Genomic DNA, 22145 nt, shown 5'->3' with positions numbered 1-22145 from the left:
GGTGAACGTTGTTCGGCTCTGAACTACAGCCGCGCTCTGGTATGGAGCCGCTGAGACCTGTTACTGGATGTGGTCTCTGTCTGATGCCAAATAAACTGTGGAAGAGTTTGTTTGTGGTGAGAATGTGATTCCACATCTATTGGGCCCAAAATGGAGTTGATGGCACTTTTTGTTTTTTTGTTTAATGATGTTTTCCAAAGTGTAAACTTCAGAATTTTCCTTTGTTTACTGCCCAGACAATCACCATGGTTACTGGTGCATTTTGGTTCACCTGTTCTCAAACTGGTCCACTGATTCAGAGCACAGAGAATAATCTGTAACTTGACTCTGTAGCTCTGTGTCGAATTAAACCACTTTTTGCTTGTGAGATTTTGGAAACTTTGAAAATTGTTTTTTTTTGTTTGTTTGTTTTTGTCAGCTTGTAGTAATTAAGGGTTCAGTTTGAGAATTAGTCAATATTTCATATCGTGTTAATCAGACCATCACTCAACAGTTTCTGCTCCTCTGACGACAAAAACTTTGACTTTTAGTTTATTTTTTTCATTCTTCAGATTCACTTTCTCTAATCCTTCAGTGACTAAACCCTTATTTTTGCCACAAGGTGATTCACTGCACACTTGCATTAAACCCTTATTCTCTGCTGCAGTAATTATTAGTAATGTGAAACATGGATATTCCCAGTTAGAGCCACAGAGGATCATTGTCCCCGTGTTGATATGGCACATTTATTAGGCCAGATTCCCTTTCTGATGCAACCCTCCCCAGTGTCTACTGGGCTTGGGCCCAATACTTGGCGCTGCTGCTGGATGGGTGGTTGCGGGTTGTGTGTGTGTGTGTGTGTGTGTGTGTGTGTGTGTGTGTGTGTGTGTGTGTGTGTGTGTGTGTGTGTGTGTGTGCAGGGACACTTTAACTACATTCAGGGAGAGTGGGGCGTGAACCTCTGACCCCATGGTCGGTGTCGGCCACTCTACCAACTAAGCATGGTTTGACTAACAACCAATAAATCCAGACAGATACAATTTTCTTATGAATTGTTTTTGGTCAGACAGTCTGGGAGCTGAATTTGAGATGTGACCATAATGGCAGATAGCTGAGGGGACAGTGGGCTTTATGTAACGACTCGTGCTTCATCGGTCCCATCAAACCCCTCTGGTATCCACAGAGAGCTGATTTGGATTCACTTAGCCTCCGTCTGAAAATCACTAAGTTTGCATATCTGCAGAAAAATGCCCATAAGCAGCAGTTCCCCTGTGATTTAACCACACGGGAGCTGGGTCTTTTTTCCCCGTGATGAAAGTCTGGGGGTGGAAACAGAAAAAGCATTTACTCAAAACGTCCAGCACTGTTTATCTGAGTGATGCTCGGCTCTGCTGCGTAAATCTCACGTCTGCACAGCACAGTGTGCGATGGGGTGAAGAGCAGAGGACTGCTGGGAAATTAGAGACAAAGAAACTTCTGTTGGCGCCTCTGACAAACCTCATTAGACGAGTTGTTTGGGTCAAAAGAGCAACAAACCAAAGCCTCTGTACTGACGCATGTACAGTATGTAACAGAACTGACAGTGTTACACGCCGAGTTTTCCTCCTAACAGGTGTTTGAGAGCAGTTGGTATGTAAGGAGTTAATTCCACAAAGGAATCGGTTTCAGCCTCTGCAGCGGGAAATGCAGCAGATTTATTGTGTCTGCTCGCTGTGCAGCAGTTGTAGCTGTGATTAGACTGACAACTGAAGTGATGCTGATTGTTTGAACCCCTGTAGTAAACTCACAGTCCAGTGCTGGTCGTACAGAGCGACGCCTCTTGTTCCTACGGTCGATCTTAGTCCAGTACAAACGGCTCATTAACCAGACAACAGCCAGGTTTCTTTGGGTTGATGGGTCACGTTTCTTGCAGAATGAATGTTAACGTTCTGTAGCTGCAGCTGCAATAAATAATACGTACTGTGATTGTTTGAATGTGAAGAGTCAAGACTGCACTTTTTCATTAGGTGAATTATTTAAAAAAAAGTCTTGATTATTCAGGAAGGGGTTCTGTTATTGTGGTTGAGAAATATTTCTGTATTTACTGTAAAGCACAAAATCGAACGTCCTCGGTCACAAAGTGACGCTGCAGATTAAGAGGTGACGTCTGTTTTAAATAGAATAACTGCTGGTGCAGTATAGATTGTATCTAAATCTAATTCTGTGTGTGAGAGTTGATGCAGCACTTCTTTCCCACAGAGAGACAGTTTGTCTGTGCTTGAGTCGGACTAAGAAATTAGCTTATGTGATGATGTTCGTTTCAGCAGGCAGCGATTTATCTTCTGTGCCTAAGTGATACATTTATGCATGTTTAGCTTAATTGACGGCAACTGACTGTGACAGACCAAGCTGAAGTTTGGCCGCTGGAGTGTCCCTCACCATCATGTTTGTAGTTTGTCCTGCTTCGTTGGTGCCCATTGAACCAGTCGGTGAGAGAGAGCAGTGATTGGCTGTTCAGATCAGAGAATCATGACACCTGTAGTCCCACTTGTAACTTCTCATCAGAAATATTCTCCACTAGAAGAAGAAGCTCTAAACCATCACGAGTGACAGTGGTGTGTTTCCCTTAAATTTCCTCATGCAGCTGCAGGTCTTACATGGACGTTGATCATTGGCTGTTGTCCCTGTGCTGTGTTCGAGTGCTACCTATTGGCTTTCATGCCACCTTGGTTTGTCTCTGGTACGTCTGGTTCCATTGAACTCAAAATTAAGAGAAGCCTCACTGGCCTGTAGCATCTATGTGTTGATAAGGCAGCTAGTGTGAAATATTTTGGTCCTTCTTACAGTTTGTCTCGTCAGTAAGTTTGTCCTAAAATCGCTCTTAAATGACAAGTGAAATCCTGCAGATTTGTATCTGTGAAAAGTATTTGTACATTATTTTAACTCGAGGGCTTTTATTTCCCTGTAAAATGGGGCAAATGGGTTTTTTTTATTCCTCCATTATAAACTGAAATCAAACATGGTTTCATGCCTTTACGCTTTTCTCTCTTCAGCTTAACTACACACAGCTGATCTTTGTGACATGTTACAAAACACACAGAAACAAGATCCAAAACCTGTTCGATACTGTATTTTACACTGTACAAAGAAATACCACTAACAAAACGGTTGTGTCCCTTTAAGAATTACTGTTCAGTAGCAAAGGCATCGTCTGCCACCGTGTTGGTTTGTATACAAAGATCCTGCAGCAGCAAAATCTGTCTTCCCTCCCTTTCTACATACGGAACGTTCCAACAAGACGATATCAAAACAGATGTACAAAACATTTTGTTGAGGCACAAAAATGCCCAAATCCAAGAAGTTAAAATAGATCAGGATTTTTTTCAAGAACACCACTGGCGTTACTGAAAAAAAAAAAAAAAGTCCTAAGCTTACAAAGCTGTCAAACCTTCAACTCTATACTCATAAATAAACAAATGAATCTCTCAATGCTCTGGACGATTAACTTAATAAATCAAATATACAGTGATTAATAAAACTATACATCTATACAAAAACATTCCTGTGGACAATTCTTCATATTGGCAGCAACAGAGATTTAAACAAAATAAATATTTTTCCCCCAAATTCCTTGGGTGCTGTGGTGCAATGAACCTGCAACACATTCGCATAAAAAAAAAAAAAACTCCACCTTGAATAAAACTCATTTTGGGCTCTCAGGAATGTACCTGCATGTCCACATTCTAATGAAGGTTTCCACAGTGGACAGTCCAGACCAGTGTCAGTCAAAACATAAATTAAACAGCAAATAAAAATCCATTTCTGTACAAAAAGAACATAAAAACGCCTCCAACACGTCCCTTTTGTCCACCAGGGCTAAGGAGGCTTCTCGTCTCCAGGCCCCATTGGCTATACAACCAACTCCATCCTGTTCGCGCTCTGTGACTGCACTTGCCTGTTGTCCTGTTTGCTAGTCCAGTGTGGGGGTTTAGCTGGTGTTTGGTGGGAGGGTCGCTCCTCCCAGTCTACAAGTGAGTACGCTGGCAGCGCTCGCCGAAACTTTGCCTTCTGCAGCCTCTTGTCCCCATCGTCCTCGTCCGATTGGCTCCCGGCATCGGATTTCTGAATTTTGGCATTGACTGAGTTCTTGTCCTCGTACAGGTGGTGATGGAGGAGGAGGTGGTGCTGCTGCTGGTGGTTGGGTGGGTTTTTCTCAATAGGGTTCTTGATTTGGTTCAGCTGCTCACGGGCGGTGCTGAGGCTGTTGTGCAGGGTGTTGTTGTCCTCGGCTGGGGGAGTGGGAGGCGATGAGGTCTGGGTGCTGACCCCCATGTGAGCGCTCTGCTTCCTCCGCCTCCTCACGCACCATAACAACATGGAGGTGACTGCCAACACCCAGACGACGATCACCACGGACACCAGCAGGGGAACCAGGTGGTCTGCTGGACGGAGAAAGGAGTGAAGGTCAGTGAAGGAGCAGAGTCATGTTTCACAACTTGACTCAAATTTAAACTGAATTTAGAAAATGTGAAAACTAAAAAGGAGTCATGCATGTTTGGGTCCTTTGCCATGAGCTTATTTGATAGCCACATGGAAACAAGACTGAAATGATAGTTTGTTGCATGTTTTATGTGAAGAATCGTATGATCCAGTAACCTTTGTTTTCAATAAGCACAACAACTTGAAATATTGTAAAACCTTTTAAAATTTTAAAGGTGCAAATCTAAAATGTGCATAAAACATCTACGTGAATTCTACAAAACGTAGTCTTTTAAGGAGCGATGGGACTCAGGACACTGCTTTTATCTGTGTACAAACTGCCAGCCCAGCCCCCACAGGGGGATCTAGATATTTGATAGCAGACGGCCAATCTGTGGCACACGTGCGTTGATGTTTTAGATTTGGTTATTAACTGTGAGTAAGGTTCATGGTCAGTTCTGCAGCAGGCAACTAGTTCCCTCTCACTCCTTGCACCCCTCTCTGCCCCCCCCCCCCCCCAGCTCCTCCAGCTGGGGCCATGTTTACTTCGTTTGGGATGGAGGGATGGATGGATGGATGGATGGATGGATGGAGAGCTGCTTAAAATACTCTGCATGGTCAGGCTGCATTGGCTGTTGCAAAGTACTTCAGGTATCATGAGTGGTTTGCATGAACACACACACAAAAACATTTACTGAACGTGCTAATGCTATTTTTTTGGTGAACAGTGACGTTAACAGAGTAATTGGACCTTTTGGAGATAGTTTCCAAAGTCAAGTATAAGCCTTCATGTTTGACTAGATGGACTTGTTCTCTCCACTCACCATTGGGGTTGTGGCTCTGTCGCCTCTGGATGCGAACCTCTGCGATGGCGCTGATGATGGAGCTGTTGGCGCTGCCCTTGCTGACCAGATCCACGATCCTGTCTGTGATTTCCTTGACAAAGGTTGTACCTCTCTTCTGGTCCTCTGTCGACTGAAACATTCAGCAAAAAAACATTATGGTCGGTCGCTCTGCCTCTTTGACATTTCCTCTAATCTTCCTCTAATCCCTGATTCCTGAACACAACAACCATTTAACCAGTTCATGAAAGCTTTTCCATTTGCACTTTGTCATTCCAAAGAAAAATGATCTGGCTCACAGGAGTCCTTTTATTTTCTGGCTGCAGCACCAGTGGTTTGAAACCATTCTTTAACCTTTCAAATCATTACTTTGCGTTTTCTAGTTGCAGTGACAGCTCTTACAGCTTCTCGGTTTTTTTAAAGCCGCACGATTCCTGATCCTTTTCCATTTCTTAATCCCAGACTTTTGGTAAACACTTAAAGTTGTGTTCTGAAGTGACTGGCAGTGGCTCTGCAGCGCTTTGTTTATCACGAGCTACGAATGACAGTTTCAGACCAGACGCGACTTACGATGGCTACGTGGATCTCATTGTTGGCGCTGTGCGATGGCTCGCAGGTCATGGAGACGGAGGAGTCTGAGGACAGGTTCTTGACGATGTAGAAGTTCCTCAGCTCACGACAGACCTGCTGCACCGTTGCACCCTGTAACAACACAGGAACAAGATCAGCAGCTGCACAAAGGTCGGAACAAATCGTGGTTGAAATGTTGGATTTTCATTGCAGGTTTTTGTCCATCAACTGGAAGCAAGACTTATCACGCAGACGTTGGACAGAAAATTCAGAAGAAACAAACCACATGTACCGTTGTCATGCTGTCCTTGTTGAAAGTGAAGGTGATGTTGGCACAGGTGGTCTCTGGGTGACACCTGGCTGCAGGCGGGGGGCGGTGGGCGGCGCTCCAGCACTCCCCCTGGCTGGAGCAGGGCTTCACGAAGCAGTGCTCGTCCCGCACGGTGACGCAGGTCTGACCGGCCGGACACTCGGCAGCACGAGACTTACTGTGGAGGCTGCAGGGTTTAGGTCCACACCAAAGCTGTCAGACAAAAGAATGAGGAGCTTTAGACTAATTAAGATGAAAACAAAGGAACGTAACAATCTTTAAGGTTTAACTTTAAACGCCAGTGTCACTTTGGCCACACATCCTAAATTATTCCAGCTTTCTAAGGAAGAGTAGCTGCTGGACTTTGTTACAGATGCTGCTCTTACTGAAAGTCACTTCACTGTCAGTGAGAGAAACAGTGTTAGAGTAAGAACAACACACTTTACACAATAACTTAATGCTGTTTTCAACAATCCCTGTACAGAGAGAAACAAATTGTCTCCACTTGTCTTTGTTGTGTCAGTCTGTCGCCTGGATTAACTGTAAAAAAACACATGGGAGAGTCGGTTTCTGTCAGTCTGACAGCAGAGACTGTTCCCTGCGGCTTCCAGTGTCTGTGTGTGGACTGTTGAACATAATTCATTCTGAAAATCAGGCTGATTATGAAAGTTAGGGCAGGCAGGGAATTTTAAAGTATCACACCCATCTCCACCGTTCTAATCCAGTACCATGTACCAGCACAGTTTGAGGTCTTCAGAGATAAATCTGACAACAACATGTTATGGTTTTTGTCCTGACAGAGTGAATTGTAGGACCTGATATCAGCACCTCTGTTTATCTAAACCATGTCCATCCGTTCGGTTTCCCTCAGATTTAAGTTGCTGATCAATTTGCTAATTTCACTTTGTCACAGGTTACTGTGTGTAGCATGGGAACATTTTGTTTTTCTTCCCCATTTGGCTTTAAATTTACAATAGTGGTGAGGTCTGAATCCTTTTTTAAATTCAGTTTTCAGCAAATAAAGCACAGAAACACCTCAACATGACTCTACCTGTGTGCAGGTGACCCTCCCATTGTTGCAGCGGCAGCTGTTGCAGTCTTCTTCCCATCTGCTTCCATCCAGAGCCGCCATCCCTCCGACGATGCAGGGTCTCCTGGACACTGCAGCACAAAACCCAGCATCAGCACCCTCATCTGATGTCGGGGCTTAGTGAACCTACTGCTGCAGTGCAACTAACAGGCTGACGAGCATGTTTTACCTTCTTGGCAGCGGCTGCCGGTTCTTCCCGGGGGACAGATGCAGCGGTAACTGTTGATTTCATCCACACATGTGGAGCCGAAGGAGCACGGTGATGACTGGCACTCATTTATGTCTGAGAGAGACGGAGGATTGGTCTGTTTTTAGGTCTTAGCAGTACATCCACTGGTGATCACAGCTCAGTTAAACTCAACCCACATACATCAAGAAATAAAGAGAAAAATGCAACAAAACTGGAGCAATGTGTGCAATTTGAATTTTCTGTTTCTGACCAACAGTCAAAAAATAAACATTTGTCACCAAACAAAGACCAAAGAGACGTGTTGGCTTGAAACAAACCTTCAAAGATCCCTTATTTTAATCATGAATTTTTCTTTGGATTAATCAACTCTTCAAATAAAGGCACACAAGAAAAAGATGCAACTATCATATCAGCACCCATAAACACATCCAGTGAATCGGCTAAATTGGGAGTGGGATTTCCCTTGTTGTGTTCTTATAAGGGGGCTAGGCTAACAGTTTCCACAGCCTGGACCTGAACCAGAGAGAAAACAGATCTGACTCTTGTTTACAAAAGGTCACATTAAGTGAAGGTTAAAAAAGCAGCTGGATCCATAGTCCAGCTCTTCCTGTTTGTGGGCACCGAGTCAGCTCATGTGAAATGTAACAGCAGAAAAAGCGTGAGGCAGATAAATAAGTAGTATTATAATAAAGTGCAACAGAAGGTCAAAGGTCAGCACTCACTGATCCTGCAGTCGGGGCCCGCGAACCCTGGAGCACATTCACATCGATACCAGTTGTCTCCATCGACACAGGTCCCACTGTTATAACTGCAGCAGGACACAAATGTTTACTACACATGAAGAAACACAAAACTACAGAGCCGAGAGCAAATGATACTTTGCAGATTTTAATTTCCCACTAAGGAAAATCCAAAAGCCCCTGACCCAACTGAGCCGGAACCCTCGGGCCTAAACCTAAAGCTTAATTATAGACAGCGAAAACAGTTTCTTCTGATTGGAGTTTTCCAGAGATTTAAACAAGTCGTGGCTCTGTGGTTTGGAGAGGAAAGTGGGAGCCGAGCAGATCGAGAGTGGAGCTGACAGGGACAGCGTTGTTTTCTTCCTGTTGTCCTCGAGATTTCCTGATGATTCTTATCTTAGCAGACGATTGAAACGATTTCTAAGACTTCAAGCCTCTTTTCACCAACGTGTGCAGTCATTAATATTGGAATTTAAACAGGTAAAGTCGGCAGAAGCTGCATTTTGTGTTTCTGCCATTCAAAGCACAAGGTGTGTTGCCAGGTTTGAGTTATACTCACCAGGGATGAGAACTGCAGTCGTTGGCATCTATAAGTAAAGAAACAAATTGTGAACAAACCAAATGAATTTTTTTCATGTCATAACTGCTTCAGTTCCATTTGTGTGGCATTTATCCCTTTTCCTGCACATGTCGCCATTACTCAGCGACGGCTCCTCAGAGCAACAACACCGATGGGCGGGTGAGTGGAGACAACGTGGACCTTTAAAATGTGACTGACGTTTGTGGACAAGCCATTGTGACAGAAAGAGCTGAGCACTTTGGTCAAAGCAGCTTCAGTGGTGTTCGCAATGTGCGTTGGCTTGTTAGGCTGAAATATTAAATGTATTAGAAATATGATCCTATTGGGCTTGTTAGCACAGTAAATACTAACGTGAGATTTTAATGTGAAAGCATTAAATGTGGAGCAATACAGGCAGAAACAAAACACAATTTCCATTTCAAGAGTTTTCTCAGGCTGCAAAGAACAAACTGTCGTTTTAATGACTTCAGGATCAAAGATATAACCTCGGGGCAAGAGGTCATTTTTAATTCTAGTCTTTGAATCATCGTGTGCTAAACTTAATCAGTCTGCTCTGTAAGATGTTGGAACATTTGGAAAAACGTTTGTCCATCCCAGGTTTTGTTTTGTCCCAAACACAAAGACGAGAGGCCGATGTGTCCTTTTCAGCACAGTTACAAGTGAAATGATTGTGTTTGATAAGAGGTGGAGTAACTCACTGTGGCTGCAGGTGGCGCCCTCCCAGCCGTCCTTACAGACGCAGCTGAAGGCGTCTCCGTCCACCACACAGGTTCCTCCGTTCTCACAGGGACTGGGCAGGCAGCTGCTGTTCTTCGCTGGAGACACAAATACGACTGTGAGCTACTTGACTAACGATTACGGAAAACAGCCGACGGCTTGAACGTGGTGAAACCGACCGATGTTACAGGTGGCTCCCTCCCAGCCGGCGGCACACAGACACTTGAACGTGGCTCCTTCATCGTAACAGCTTCCTCCGTTATTGCAGTTCGTCTCGTCACACTGACTCTCTCCTGGAAAAGGGAGGCACAGCTGAGCGAGTCAGATTCACCAGAGACCTTTAGATCCCATTGGTATCAGAACAGGAACAAGTCGTGTGGGATGTGATTCAGTCAGTCACGCTTTGCTTTTCATTGGCAGCTTGGTTATGTGAGAACTTCAGCTCTTAAAGACACAATGAGGTCTTTGCACGACATCTGAACTTTCTTAAATCAGATTAAAGAAGACTTTTTTTCTTTCCCTCTTCCTTAAATGTAATGTTGGTTAGTGTATTCACACTGCACTGAGTTCCATTTTATTTTTCGGCTACTTTACACTTTGTATTACACCAAATAGGATTTGTCTTCTATCATTTCTACTGACTAAATAAGACAATATATCAGTTTTAAATACATCAATTACATATGAATTTGCCACAAACACAAAAAAAATGTTTTTCCACCTTTTACCATTAACATCTGCATCGCATTTCTATTTTAATCCAAAATTTGTTCCTGTTGTGATAAAAGTTCACATTTTCAGCGGAGGAAAACTTTTGTGGACAAACGTTAAGGTCACAGACCAGCAAGTGTCTCCAAAAGCAGAAGATTCTGCAGGACTTTGGGCAAACGCACACACAAGACGTACGTGAGTGGCAGGTCTTTCCCTTCCAGCCGTTGCTGCAGTCACAGTAGAAGTCGTTGACCAGATCTCGACAGACACCGCGGTTCTGACAGGGAGCAGAGCTGCAGTCGTCGACATCTAGGTGCAAAAATAAGATTAAGACATGTCAGACACGTCCGCGTTCACTGCTAAGGGTGAGGGACAAGAGTGAAGACTCACTGTTTTGGCACGTAGGTCCGTTCCAGCCTTCAGCACAGATACACTGGTATTGACTGACTTTATCGATACAGGTTCCTCCATTCAGACAGGGGGCGCTCTCACAGTCGTTTATATCTGAAAGGGCCCCAAAGAAAAGCATTTTAGGAAAAGATCGTTATGCATTTGGTTCATGTAAAACCAAAGTTAAAGCCCACAAGCAGAAATAACAAGTAAATACTGACAGTGTGGAAAGTTTCGTGTACTCACTCTCATGGCAGTAGGTCCCAGCAAAGCCCTCCTCACACTCACAGCTGAACTGTCCCCCAGCATGACTACGACACCGTCCGTGAGGGCCGCACACGTTAGATGAAATCAAACGCACCCCACCCGGTGTGCTGTTGGATGCCACAGCCACTGTGCAGCTGTCAATCACTGGAGACAGAGAACATTAGGACAGTTGGTTTGGTGCACAAACATCCTGAAACAAAGAGGTGGAAGGCTGAAGCTGAACCTTTGCATGGTGTTGTGCGGCAGTGGTCCTTCAGCTGAGAGCAGTTTTTGCCTTCGTAGTCTTCAGGGCATCTACAGACGTAGTCGGACGCCAGGTTGAAACACTGGCCGCCATTTTGACACGGAGCATGGAGACAGTAATCGATGTCCAACTGTGGACAGAGAGAATAATTCAATAAAAATGAGAGAGTTACCATTTCAAGCTATGGGCCCATAATTCTGCACTCACATGCAATTATGACTAAATAATGAGTCCAACCCTGAGGATCAAACTGATATTAGTCTCTAAAACAAACAGAATTTCTCTTTACAAAGCAGCTATTTTAGCTAATCAGCACAGAACGGACCCTGAGACACAACCTTTAAGATTCCTGAAAAAAAAAAAAAAAAACACAAAATGCCCAAAAGATGCTGCTCAACAAACCCAAAAATATAAATAACAATGTGAAACTGAAAAGAGCTGAAGAAGATTTTCTCACAACACATCCACAATCAGCATCAGGTTTGCCTGATTTTATGAGTATTGAACTGATTCATTACTGAATCATTTCCCTAATGTGGCCTGAGACAAATAGATGTAGGTGGAGATGCAGCATTTCACTATTAACCAGCCGGACAAAGAGCTGGTGTAAAGTTACTGTGAACGTGACAAAAGAATAATGTGCAGAGGAACAAAAGAAAAAGGTCAATAACAAGAACAGTTTGCTTTTTAAAGCAGCATATTTAAAATTGTAAATTCAAACATGAAACGCTGTTAAATGTTTGTTTAGTTTAAATATATAATATATATGCTACAATAATGAGCTATAAAAATAGTAATGTTTATTTTGCTTTTCATAAGAAAATGAAGAGTTGTGAATAATTAAACCTTTTAAAAATGTTCTACATTCCTGCAACAAGGCTTAAAAAAGTTAAAACGTAATTTCAACAGTTTCTGTTGTCCAGGTGATGAATGTGGCTTTAATGACTCACTTGACAGCGACTTCCAGAGAAACCAGGGGGACAGAGGCAGTGGAAGCCGTTAATCTCGTCATGGCAGCTGCCGCCGTTGAGGCACGGCCCAGGGACGCACTCGTCCACATCCGTCTCACAGTTGTCTCCTCTGAAACCTGGAGCACAGACGCACTTATAGCCGTCCACCAGGTCCTGAAGCAGAGAATTGATGAACCCAGTGTTAATATTCATCACGTTAAACTGCGTTTTCTGCGGGTTTCATGCACGTTGTAGTACGACTCGTACTCATGTCTTGACTGTAATTTAAAGCAGGAGGCAGCAGACACAGCCTGAAAAAATAACAACTGACTGTGAGCTGTCTGCCAAACTAAATTGAAACATTCCTGGAGGCTGGAATATGTCAAAACTTTTAACTCAAACTTTTCAGTGGATTAAATTTGTCTTCCAAATTTTCAATTCAGCAAACCGAACTCTGGTTTTTGGTTTGTGCGCCACTGAAACCTCTGATGCTGACCCCTGAATGTGCTCAACACGTACTGTGCACGACCACTAATGCAATTTAATGAGGTTCGTATCAGTAAACAAGCTAGTTAGAGTTAAGTAGAACAGCAGAAAAACAAAAAAACAAATCAGCGTTTGAAAAGAACGAGGACCGACCGCTTATCTTCTATGGAAATATGATCTGCTGTTGCTGTGGAGGCCACACACACACACACACACACACACACACACACACACACAGGTAGATAAAGTGCGGGTGCTGTAGGAAGCACTCACCTCGCATGTCGCTCCGTTCTGACATTGGCCTCGACAGTCGTTGTAATCTGCAGAAACAATGAGCAACAGTGGCTTTTGACAGATTTCACAGCAGAGACAGAAAGATAATCAGCGAGATTTAGAATAAACACACAGCTGCTCTGCTCCTCCATCGAATCCTTCTCTACATTTTATAGACAGTTTATACATAATCAAATATCAAACTCTTACAGGTCAAAGATAATTGACGGAGATAAAAAGGCTGAAGCAGCTACAGAATGTCTGAAGCTAAATGTTTACAGCGCCCGTCTGGCTTTCACACTGATCCACCTCGCTGTGCCCATTATTGTGTTGTTGGAGCATCTCACACTCACTGGTGTCACAGTTTTGGCCCGTCCAACCCGGGAGGCACTCGCAGAAGTAACCTCCAATCAGATTTCTGCAGTAGTTGGCGTTGACGCAGGGGTTGTAGTCGCACTCATTGGCGTCTGAAACAAAACAAACAGCAGAATAAACCAAAGAGCATCGCGTCCTGCAGACAGCAGAGCCGCTGGACATGATTTATGCTCATGTTGATTAATGATAGAAAATCAAACCCAGCTGGCATCATTAAAACAACAGAGGAGGAAATATGAGAACAGTGAAGTGCTGCAGGGAACAAATGTGTTGGGGAAAGATTTGGCTGAAACATGTGATGCACATCAACGAGATGACATCAGATAAAACGTCAAAAAACAATCACCAAGATATTTTTTTAAATATTACATTGTTTCTTTAAAGGTGGTTTGAACAAATAAGTTTTGTAGACTGAAATGTAGCAAATGTGGAGGGATGGTGCATCCAATACAACCAAAACAAACCAATTCTATTTGTATCTGTAGCAACTTTAAAGTTATCATTTTCCACAGTGAAGCTTAGAGACATGCAGTCAAAGCCCTGAGCTTGGACTCGAACCCATGACCCTGCGGTAATGTGGCCTTCAGCTATCAGCGCACGTCCATATCTCTATATTCTGTAAGTTCAGCCTTAGCTGCAGTTGGCAAATTTCCGCAGACTAATATCCTAAACCAGCACATGAACTCTGCAAACCCTTCAGCAGGTCAACGCTACAATTGTGAGCGGTGTCACCACCAGATATGTGCAAAGAAGCTTTTATAGCGGTTTATTAGCAACAACTGCCACATTAGCAGGTTAGTTTGAGCTTAGCTTAATATGCTATAAATGGATACTATAAATGGTGCATTAACATGCTCGTTTGCATAGAACTAATGATGTGAGGTGAACAGATCCTGGTACTGAGCTCAGTACTTTTACCCCAAAACTACTTCACAAATAAAAATCACTCTTTATTACTCTTTTTACTGAAGTACTAGTTTTTGCTCCTAATTAGTTGATACTGTAACATTTGTGTGCAAACTTCTGTCAGTGCGGCTTGTGGACATGGTGGCTCCTTCTATGTCCTGCTTTTATGGAGCAACAAAAGTCAAAGGTCAGCACGTTGACTTCAGATGGAACAAACTGAGTCTCTGGAATAATGAAAACGTAGATAGCGTTAATTTGGGGTCTGGCTTTTGGTTAGGACCCATGCAAGTAACGTCTTGATGCAGCAGATGTGCCCAAAATCATTCAACAGGGGAAAAAAAAAAAAGAAGAGAATGAGGACTGGCAGACCAAACTAACCAGCCACAGCTAAAGGTTAAGGAGCATGTGGCTGGTGGTCGGCAGTAGTTGAGTGCTGCGGTGAGGCAATCTGTGGTGTTAAGTCTCCAAACCACAACCAGTTCAGAGATTCGGAAAACATCTCCAGGAGTCCATGTGGGAAGGAGGCATGCAGTATAGAACTTCGACCTCCCAAACTGCAAACGCCCGAGGAAGAGGTTTGATCTGGCTTCAGCTGGTGAGATTAATGTGTTTGGACAAAGAACTAATAGGAAATCTCCAAAACCGAAGGGGAGTCATAACATGGACAAAGACAACAAAGAGTTTCCAGACATTTCCCAAACAGGTTTAATTTCTCAGGAGCCAAATAATGAGCTATTCTGGTGCTGAACTTGAAAAGACTCACCGATAAGACAGGTCTTTCCAGTCCACTGAGGAGGACAGGTACACTTGAAACCATTAACCAGGTCTTGACAGGTTCCCCCATGACTGCAGGGGTTTACCTGACACTCGTCCACGTCTGAAAAATAAATAAATCGGTTAATGAAGCTTCGGTGGAGGTTCAAATAGTAGCTGAAGGTTTTAGGAGGTCTTACTGATGGAGCAGGAAGGTCCAGTCCATCCGGGAGCACAGCGACACTCAAAGCCCTGACTGGTTTCACCACAGCTGCCTCCGTTCAGACAGGGGTTGGACAGACAAGCATGCTCCACTGTGGAGACACAGAGATGGTAATAAAAACCTTCTGGGTAGGTAGGATGTCCACATACACAAACACATACATTTGAGTACTTATGTCGAGTACAAATACAAGTACTAAACAGTTGTAATTCTAGAACGAGTTGCTACACAGTAAAATCCTCATCAATCCATTACAGTTAGTCAAATCCCATGACAACGGAAATCGTCATTTGCTCTTTTATGGGGGCAATGGGTGTTAAATGAAGCAACTTTCATTAAAAAAAAAATAATAATAATAATAATTAAATTCTTTAAAAAAAAGGATGACCAAAGCCCAGATTTAGGGGGACATTCTGGATGGAGAAGCGTGGACAACTTAGACCACTGAGTCTCCACAGAAATTTGACGTAAAAACAACTTCGTAAAACAAAGAGAAGTTCCGGTGACCTTCTGGTTACTGTTTATAACCATCACTGCTGCTGATTTCAGTCACAAATATCAAATGGTTAGTAACTAGATCTTAAGGCAGCAGAGTTTGTATTCAGCTTTACTTTTGTCCTCATCAAATACCACAAGACAGCTCTCAACCACAGACATTTTCCTGGATTAGGACACCCAACCACTGACCCTGCTGCTCTCACCTCTCTGACAGCTGACTCCAGAGAAACCATCAGGACAGGAGCAGTGGTATTTGTCTGGTCCAGTGTTGCTGCAGGTTCCTCCATTCAAACATGGCTGCCGTGTCCCACATGTGTTCAAGTCTAGAGGACACAGCATTAGCAGCACTTAAAACAACCGAATAATGTCAATTAATCAGTTAGTTAGGATGTTAACACATGAGTTATAAGTACGAGCCACCACGGCCACATTTCTGCATACGATGAGGATGAAGTGACACCAAACACCTTTTGTCACCAAAAATGAAATTTCCTAAATCATATAGTTTCTCCCTCTCAGTGTGAGCTCACTAAGTCAGTTCTTCAAAAAAAGCCTTATAGCTGTTTCACAGAAACAGAGACGTGTGTCTTCACCTTTGTCACACAGCTGTCCTCCATAGTTGGTGTCGCAGAGACACTGCCAGGGCTCCACACAGCTGCCGTGAACACAACCGGGATGAGGGATACACTGATCACAGTACTCCCCCTGCCAGCCATACAGACACCTGAACACACACACACACACACACACACACACACACACACACACACCATTAGTGATGGAAGCTCTTGTTCCAACAGAAACAAGGTCAATTCTGAACATTTATGTGAACTTTAATACAAACAGTCACATATTTTCCATCCAATGCTACTAATCTAAAAGAAAAAAGTAAACAAGAGATTCTCAGCATGAACTAAACAAATGACACATCTATTTGTTTATATGCCTCATTTCACACGAAACTGAGAGCAAGTGTACAACAGTGGCTCTTACCTGCACTCTCCAGGAACTCTGCAGGATCCATGTTCTGTGCCGCAGCCTTGTCTGCAGATTGCTACAGACACACAGACGGGGGGACAGAGGGACACAGAGACGAGAGGCAAACATGACTGTTAGGAAAATATGATTATGAATTCCTCTGTCCGCTGCTGCTTTGGCGGTTATGGGTGTTCTGTGTTTCCCACCAGCATCATAACACACCAAGAGGAGGTCATTTTTCGAAACGTCACCGCTGTCAACTGCATTACCACAGTACAGTCAAGTTAATGACAACTAAAACCCAACTAAACATTTATTGCTATGATTTATCTCTGCATGTGTCAAGGCTCTGAAGCTGCAGTGAAACAAATGGCTGCCAGAAGGAAAGGAAACTATGAGAAGTAAAAGAAAATGTCCTCAGTAGGCTTAAACCAGCAAATCCACCAGGAAAACAAAGAAAACCAAAAAACCTCCAAAGAATCCTCAGCGACAACTCACCAGTGTTGCAGTCCGGACCGGACCACCCCTCCAAGCAGGTCTTGTTGCCGTTGTGGTCGCAGTCGTAGTGGCCGAAAAAGTCATCTCGCGGGCGGCAGAACTTGTTGCAGCCGAAGCCGTAGTAGTGCTCGTCGCAGCTGAGGCGAACCTGGAAGTGGAACTGGGCCACGAGGCCGTTGTGCTTCAGGCTCTGCCACTGTCGGCCTGGGTTGATCATCCCAGAGTGGACGGCTCTCTCGATCACCGCGCCACCGACGCCTGCGAGACACCACGGAGGTGTTGTGAACATGCAGTGGTTCGCGGTTAAGAAGAACAAGCCATTTGGCAGGAAAGATAGCGACGAAGCATCAGAGCTTTTACTGTGATAGAACTGCAGGCAGGTTTGTAGTAAATGAACAATGAGTCTTATGAGTTAGATGCACATTTAGTCTGAGAGTTTCACCTCTCAGACTATATTTGAGTTACACTGGGTGACTCTGTAGCATTGCACAGCACATTAGTCATAGTTATGGATATTTGAAGGAGGATGAAACTGACAAACTGGCTCTATTCAACTTACTTCATGTCCTTAGTGAAAAATTAAATCATTTTCAGTTGCTCAAGATAAACGGTGTACAAAGTTATTTTCTCGTCTGTCTGAGCGTCGCTCAGTGCAGCTGCTGCCCATGAGGCTCAAAGACAAACAGACAGCGTCCTCGGTGGCTGTGGCTGCAGAGAGAGTTTGAAAATGCTGAGGTGCTCTGTGGTATTTCACCGGCGGGGTGGAAAGTGTGCTTGGACTGAGGTGACAGAGCGCCTTTAACCGACAAGTAGCCGGAGTTAAAGAGCTGAAAAGAAGCTCAGCAGGTAGCACCATCGGCCTGGAAGCAAACTGTGACACTTCACATCGTGATGGAGAATAAAATGAAAGGTGCTAAAAATGGCACAGTGGAGGCAGATGTGAAAAATTGTTAAAAAAAAAAAAAAAGGCTGGATCAGTTCTGTCCAGGACGTTTAAGCAAATATTTAAACATGGCACTTCACTGATGAATACGCCTTAAGTGACACGGCAACACCTGCCTGAGAGCTGCATCTGGAACACTGATACAAACATCCTCCACCAGTCTGAGGCCTGACGCTTCTATCTTCTCTGTTACTGGAACAAAAAGACACCAACTCGAGACTTTCTTACATAGAGATTTAGAGACCAGGAAGAAAAGTGAGACAGACATAACCAAGGTCCCATTTTGTTCTTGAGCAGCATCTTAACCTCTGAGCCAAGTGGACATGGGAGGAAAACTGCACGTTTCGTATGTCTCTTTCGTATTTCTGCATGTGTGTTATACGAGTTTCTGGCTAAAGGTTTAGCCCCCAACCAGAAGGCAAAGGGCAACATGATGAATCTAGTTCCCGCTCTTTTAGCTCTGTTTTCGGCCACTAGCAACTCCGAGGAAAACAACTGTTTAGCTGCTTTAAGCTTTCACCAAGCTTCATTTGCTGGATGTTTCCGCATCACTGTAGCAGTGAGCTACAACCTCAGCTGCACGTTTTCATTACAGTCCATTTAACTTGCTGATGCTAAATGGACAGGGTCAATATTTGTTCTGTCCTTATTTGGTCCAGCATAGACCTTTCAGTCGTTTGTCTGTGCAACATTTCCAGATCTTACACCGAGTTTCAGCTTTGCAGCATTACTGGAAGGTGGCACATTTCTGGTTTCATGTTTGCAGCAAAACCTAAATGAACCAGATCCACATCCCCCTCTCTCAGCTTCACCAGATCCCACCTGGGCCAATGTCAGCTGACTTCACACCGGGCCTATAATGGTTCCCTGTGGGACGCCAAATACAGCACTGAGCAAAAGCTCTCGCTCTGACCACCTCGCTGACCGCTGGGTGATAAACACAAGCTCAAACAAAAAAAGTTGCCAGCTTCAGTCTCACACATGCAGTTTATAGCCAGTTTCTCAATGGGACTCATCCAGTGCATGTAAACACCTCCACAGACTGGTGTCAGAGGGAGGCTTGGTTTCATGACTGCAATAAACAAGAGAGGGAACTGAGCAACAGGGTGAAGAAAATGAAGCAGAACATAATGCTCCTATGTTTCATTTAGACAGGGACCCAACAGTTTACTTAGAAAATTCTATTTATTAAAAAAAAAAAAAAAAAAAAAAAAAATTTAAGGCTACGATTCTGTAAATACCAGTGCAGTTCATGACCATTTGCCTCAGATAATCCTCTAATACTCGTTTTCATTTACATATTTTAACCGAATATCATTTACGTATGTGCACACAAAAAATCCCATAACATTTTTAGAATTGGGGCACAAGTATGACGCCTTACATGGGGCAGAAGCTGTAATTCGTGGTTTTGGTGCCAATGCTGTACTCAATGCTTTGTCAATAAAGTTCAAAACATTCATTCATTCATAACAGAATGGATTTCTGATTTCACAATTGAATTGAAAATTCACAAACACTTTCTTTCTGGCTTGAACTAAGAAACTGAAGCGTGTGTGAGGCTCACTTTTCACACATACGTGATGTCATAATGGAATCAGTTTGTGGATTCTTTGCAAATATCTCAGGTCAAAGGTCGTGTTTGATTCAGTAGGAGGGAAACAAAAACAAGCAGAGTGCAGGGTGAATGGTGATGATGATACTCACTGCCAGAGGACGAGTCGTTGTTGAAGTCCAAGGCTTCCAGGATCAGTGTGTACGACCTCTGCGAGCGCACACACACATACACACACACACACACACACACACACACACACAAAAAAAACAATCAGTGGAAGTTTAAAGAATTAATAAATGAATCAACATTTAAAAGGAAATTAAATGTAACTTTTAAATTATTCTTGGTTTCTGCTTTGAACTGTTACCACTTTTTTTTTTTAATTGATCATTTCCATTCATGTCAGTTAATAAAAAAACATTGTCATAAATTGATGAAAAAGTAAACAATACAAAATAAACTGTTTCTGTGGTGCAGCATAAGCATCACGGGAAAACTGTTTATTGTTATATACAATGGGCACTGAGAATAACTGAACCTTTATAGAATGAATTTTTGAAAATTCATAAATAAAAATTCATACTGGTCTTTAGTCAACAAGGAGCACTGATAGTCTATTTTATAAATTGCATATTTTAGGCTATAAGTGTAATGGTTATAAAATAGTACAATTTTATTTTTTAAAATTGCACTATTTATGACAAATACTCACATTTATATCATCATCAATCTTGGTAAACAAACCTGAATATTGCTTTTTCTAAAGAAAATCTGATTCTATGTTTACTCCTAGACAATGTTTCTGCACTTATGTGATAAATGTCCCACAATAACATTCAACTAGGGTGAAACTAAAACATCCAGAGACGTCAGTGAGACATCCTCTGTGTGTGTGTGTGTGTGTGTGTGTGTGTGTGTGTGTGTGTGTGTGTGTGTGTGTGTGTGTGTGTGTGTGTGTGTGTGTGTGTGTGTGTGTGTGTGTAAACTTCCAATCTCATTATTTTGGCTCCACTTTGAAACTCTTTGTGTCTCTAAAGGCCACTGTCGCTCTCACCACTATCGAATAACAGAGCCAGAGTTGGTGAGTGTGAGCTCTCTCTCTCTCTAACATCACAAAAACCGAGCTCAGTGCTCGGCACCAAGCAGGTCCCAGAAATAAAGAGCAGGGGATCACGAAGGCTGCATAATGTCCTCAGTCCTACAAAGTGAGGACACAACTGCAAAGATTGTGGACCAATGTTAAACAAAGACTGCATCAATCCCACAAAGGAGGTTGGACATTTCTGACTTGAAGAAGTGTGATAGAAGGGAGCTCCGACTTCCCTGTTCACAGGAAAGAAGGTTTCATTCAATATGGCAGAATCCACAGAATGTTCTCTCCATTGTTGTTTAAAGAATAAAACTCAGAATGTGAAACAACGATGTAAGTAAATTACATTTTAAGTGACTTATGTGTAAATATTACTTAACTTCAGTGATGTATAGAAGCTCTGCCGATGTATTGAGTTTGGCGTCTACCACACATACACGATAAACAGATAAGCTGAAGGTTCACATCTATGTTGTGATTTATAGAACACTATAAAATCGTATGTCCGGTGTTAAAATACGACATATCCAACCTGCAATGTGCATTGAATGCAGCATTAAGTTCAACTTAGGTTCAGGATATGTTATGCCAAAAAGTATACAGGTGTGTGTGTGTGTGTGTGTGTGTGTGTGTGCGCGCGCAATCAATCCACTCTGCTATGCCATGCTTTTCTCTCATCTGCTACGCTCTGCAAAAGCCTTCAGGTATTAGTCATTATCAAATTACAATAAATAAGAGGCTGCAAAACAAGTAAAAACTAGCAAAAAAGTACTCAAGGAGAAATTCTCTGATTGGTTGGGCAACGGTAAAAGTTGATGAGTAAAAACGGGAGAGCTCTGATGTTCAGTGCTGAAACTGGTGCATGCAGGTGAGTGAAGGTCTTGACATCTGTCCTGTGTTTCCTGGTTTGTTGCAGCTGTTACAGCTCAAACTGTACATTTACAATTAGTATTGCACGAAAGTAATTAAGGTTGCGTTAAATGTGCCTGAACGTCTACCTAGGTGGTCTCACATTATCTCATCCACATTTACCAAAGCCTGCTGGTGTTGGAGCGAATCCACAGCCGCTAGATAAACTCTCTCCACGCAGCACTCAGCACTGCAGGAAACCACAGTCAGTTTACAGATTAGTGGTTAGCTCGGGCTGTGATATCTGGTTATCGAGCGCTCCGAGCTGCTGACAGGATTATTAGACCATAATGAGCCATAACAGACATCACACGGAACTAATTCATGTCTCGCATGTTTCCATTGTTCAAACTGAGGATGGAAATATAAGGTGAGCTCCTGAACAACACAAGGGAGAAAAACCATTGACTCTGCTTTATGGAAAGGACAGTTTTTGCTGGATTTTTGCTGGTAGCAGGTTAGACCTAGATGAATTGAAGGAATTCTTCATGGTACTGGTTCAACCAGGTGCTGGAAACAATCCTTACAGATTTGGGTCCATATTGACATGATGGCATCACACGGTCACTGTAGATACGTCAGCTGCACATCCGTGATACGAATCTCCCGATCCACCA

The 22145-nt window shown here is 43.2% G+C and overlaps 1 protein-coding gene across 3 annotated transcripts in view; it reads right to left on the bottom strand.

Annotated features, from left to right (window-relative positions):
- Window positions 1–2933: 2933 nt before the first annotated feature.
- Window positions 2934–22145, bottom strand: part of LOC137124224 (protein jagged-1a-like) — a 44267-nt gene continuing 25055 nt past the window's right edge. For 2 of the 3 annotated variants that reach the window (XM_067498992.1, XM_067498990.1), the window contains exons 3-26: window positions 19679–19736; window positions 17029–17286; window positions 16546–16606; window positions 16146–16276; window positions 15756–15875; window positions 15032–15145; window positions 14842–14955; window positions 13151–13264; window positions 12798–12844; window positions 12039–12212; window positions 11068–11218; window positions 10824–10988; window positions 10578–10691; window positions 10383–10496; window positions 9656–9769; window positions 9458–9574; window positions 8739–8766; window positions 8162–8247; window positions 7419–7532; window positions 7211–7320; window positions 6142–6372; window positions 5850–5981; window positions 5262–5412; window positions 2935–4400 (exon numbers count right to left, since the gene is read on the bottom strand). In XM_067498992.1, coding sequence (XP_067355093.1) covers window positions 3868–4400; window positions 5262–5412; window positions 5850–5981; window positions 6142–6372; window positions 7211–7320; window positions 7419–7532; window positions 8162–8247; window positions 8739–8766; window positions 9458–9574; window positions 9656–9769; window positions 10383–10496; window positions 10578–10691; window positions 10824–10988; window positions 11068–11218; window positions 12039–12212; window positions 12798–12844; window positions 13151–13264; window positions 14842–14955; window positions 15032–15145; window positions 15756–15875; window positions 16146–16276; window positions 16546–16606; window positions 17029–17286; window positions 19679–19736 — 3351 coding nt within the window. In that variant the 3' untranslated portion in view covers window positions 2935–3867. Of the gene's footprint in view, window positions 4401–5261; window positions 5413–5849; window positions 5982–6141; window positions 6373–7210; window positions 7321–7418; window positions 7533–8161; window positions 8248–8738; window positions 8767–9457; window positions 9575–9655; window positions 9770–10382; window positions 10497–10577; window positions 10692–10823; window positions 10989–11067; window positions 11219–12038; window positions 12213–12797; window positions 12845–13150; window positions 13265–14841; window positions 14956–15031; window positions 15146–15755; window positions 15876–16145; window positions 16277–16545; window positions 16607–17028; window positions 17287–19678; window positions 19737–22145 lie in introns of all 3 variants that reach the window. The other variant, XM_067498991.1, reaches the window with a different exon arrangement.

This window comes from Channa argus, chromosome 3 (genome assembly GCF_033026475.1).
Source record: "Channa argus isolate prfri chromosome 3, Channa argus male v1.0, whole genome shotgun sequence".
In the NCBI taxonomy this organism is placed as follows: Eukaryota; Metazoa; Chordata; class Actinopteri; order Anabantiformes; family Channidae; genus Channa; species Channa argus.
This window is presented reverse-complemented; position numbering and strand designations above follow the sequence as displayed.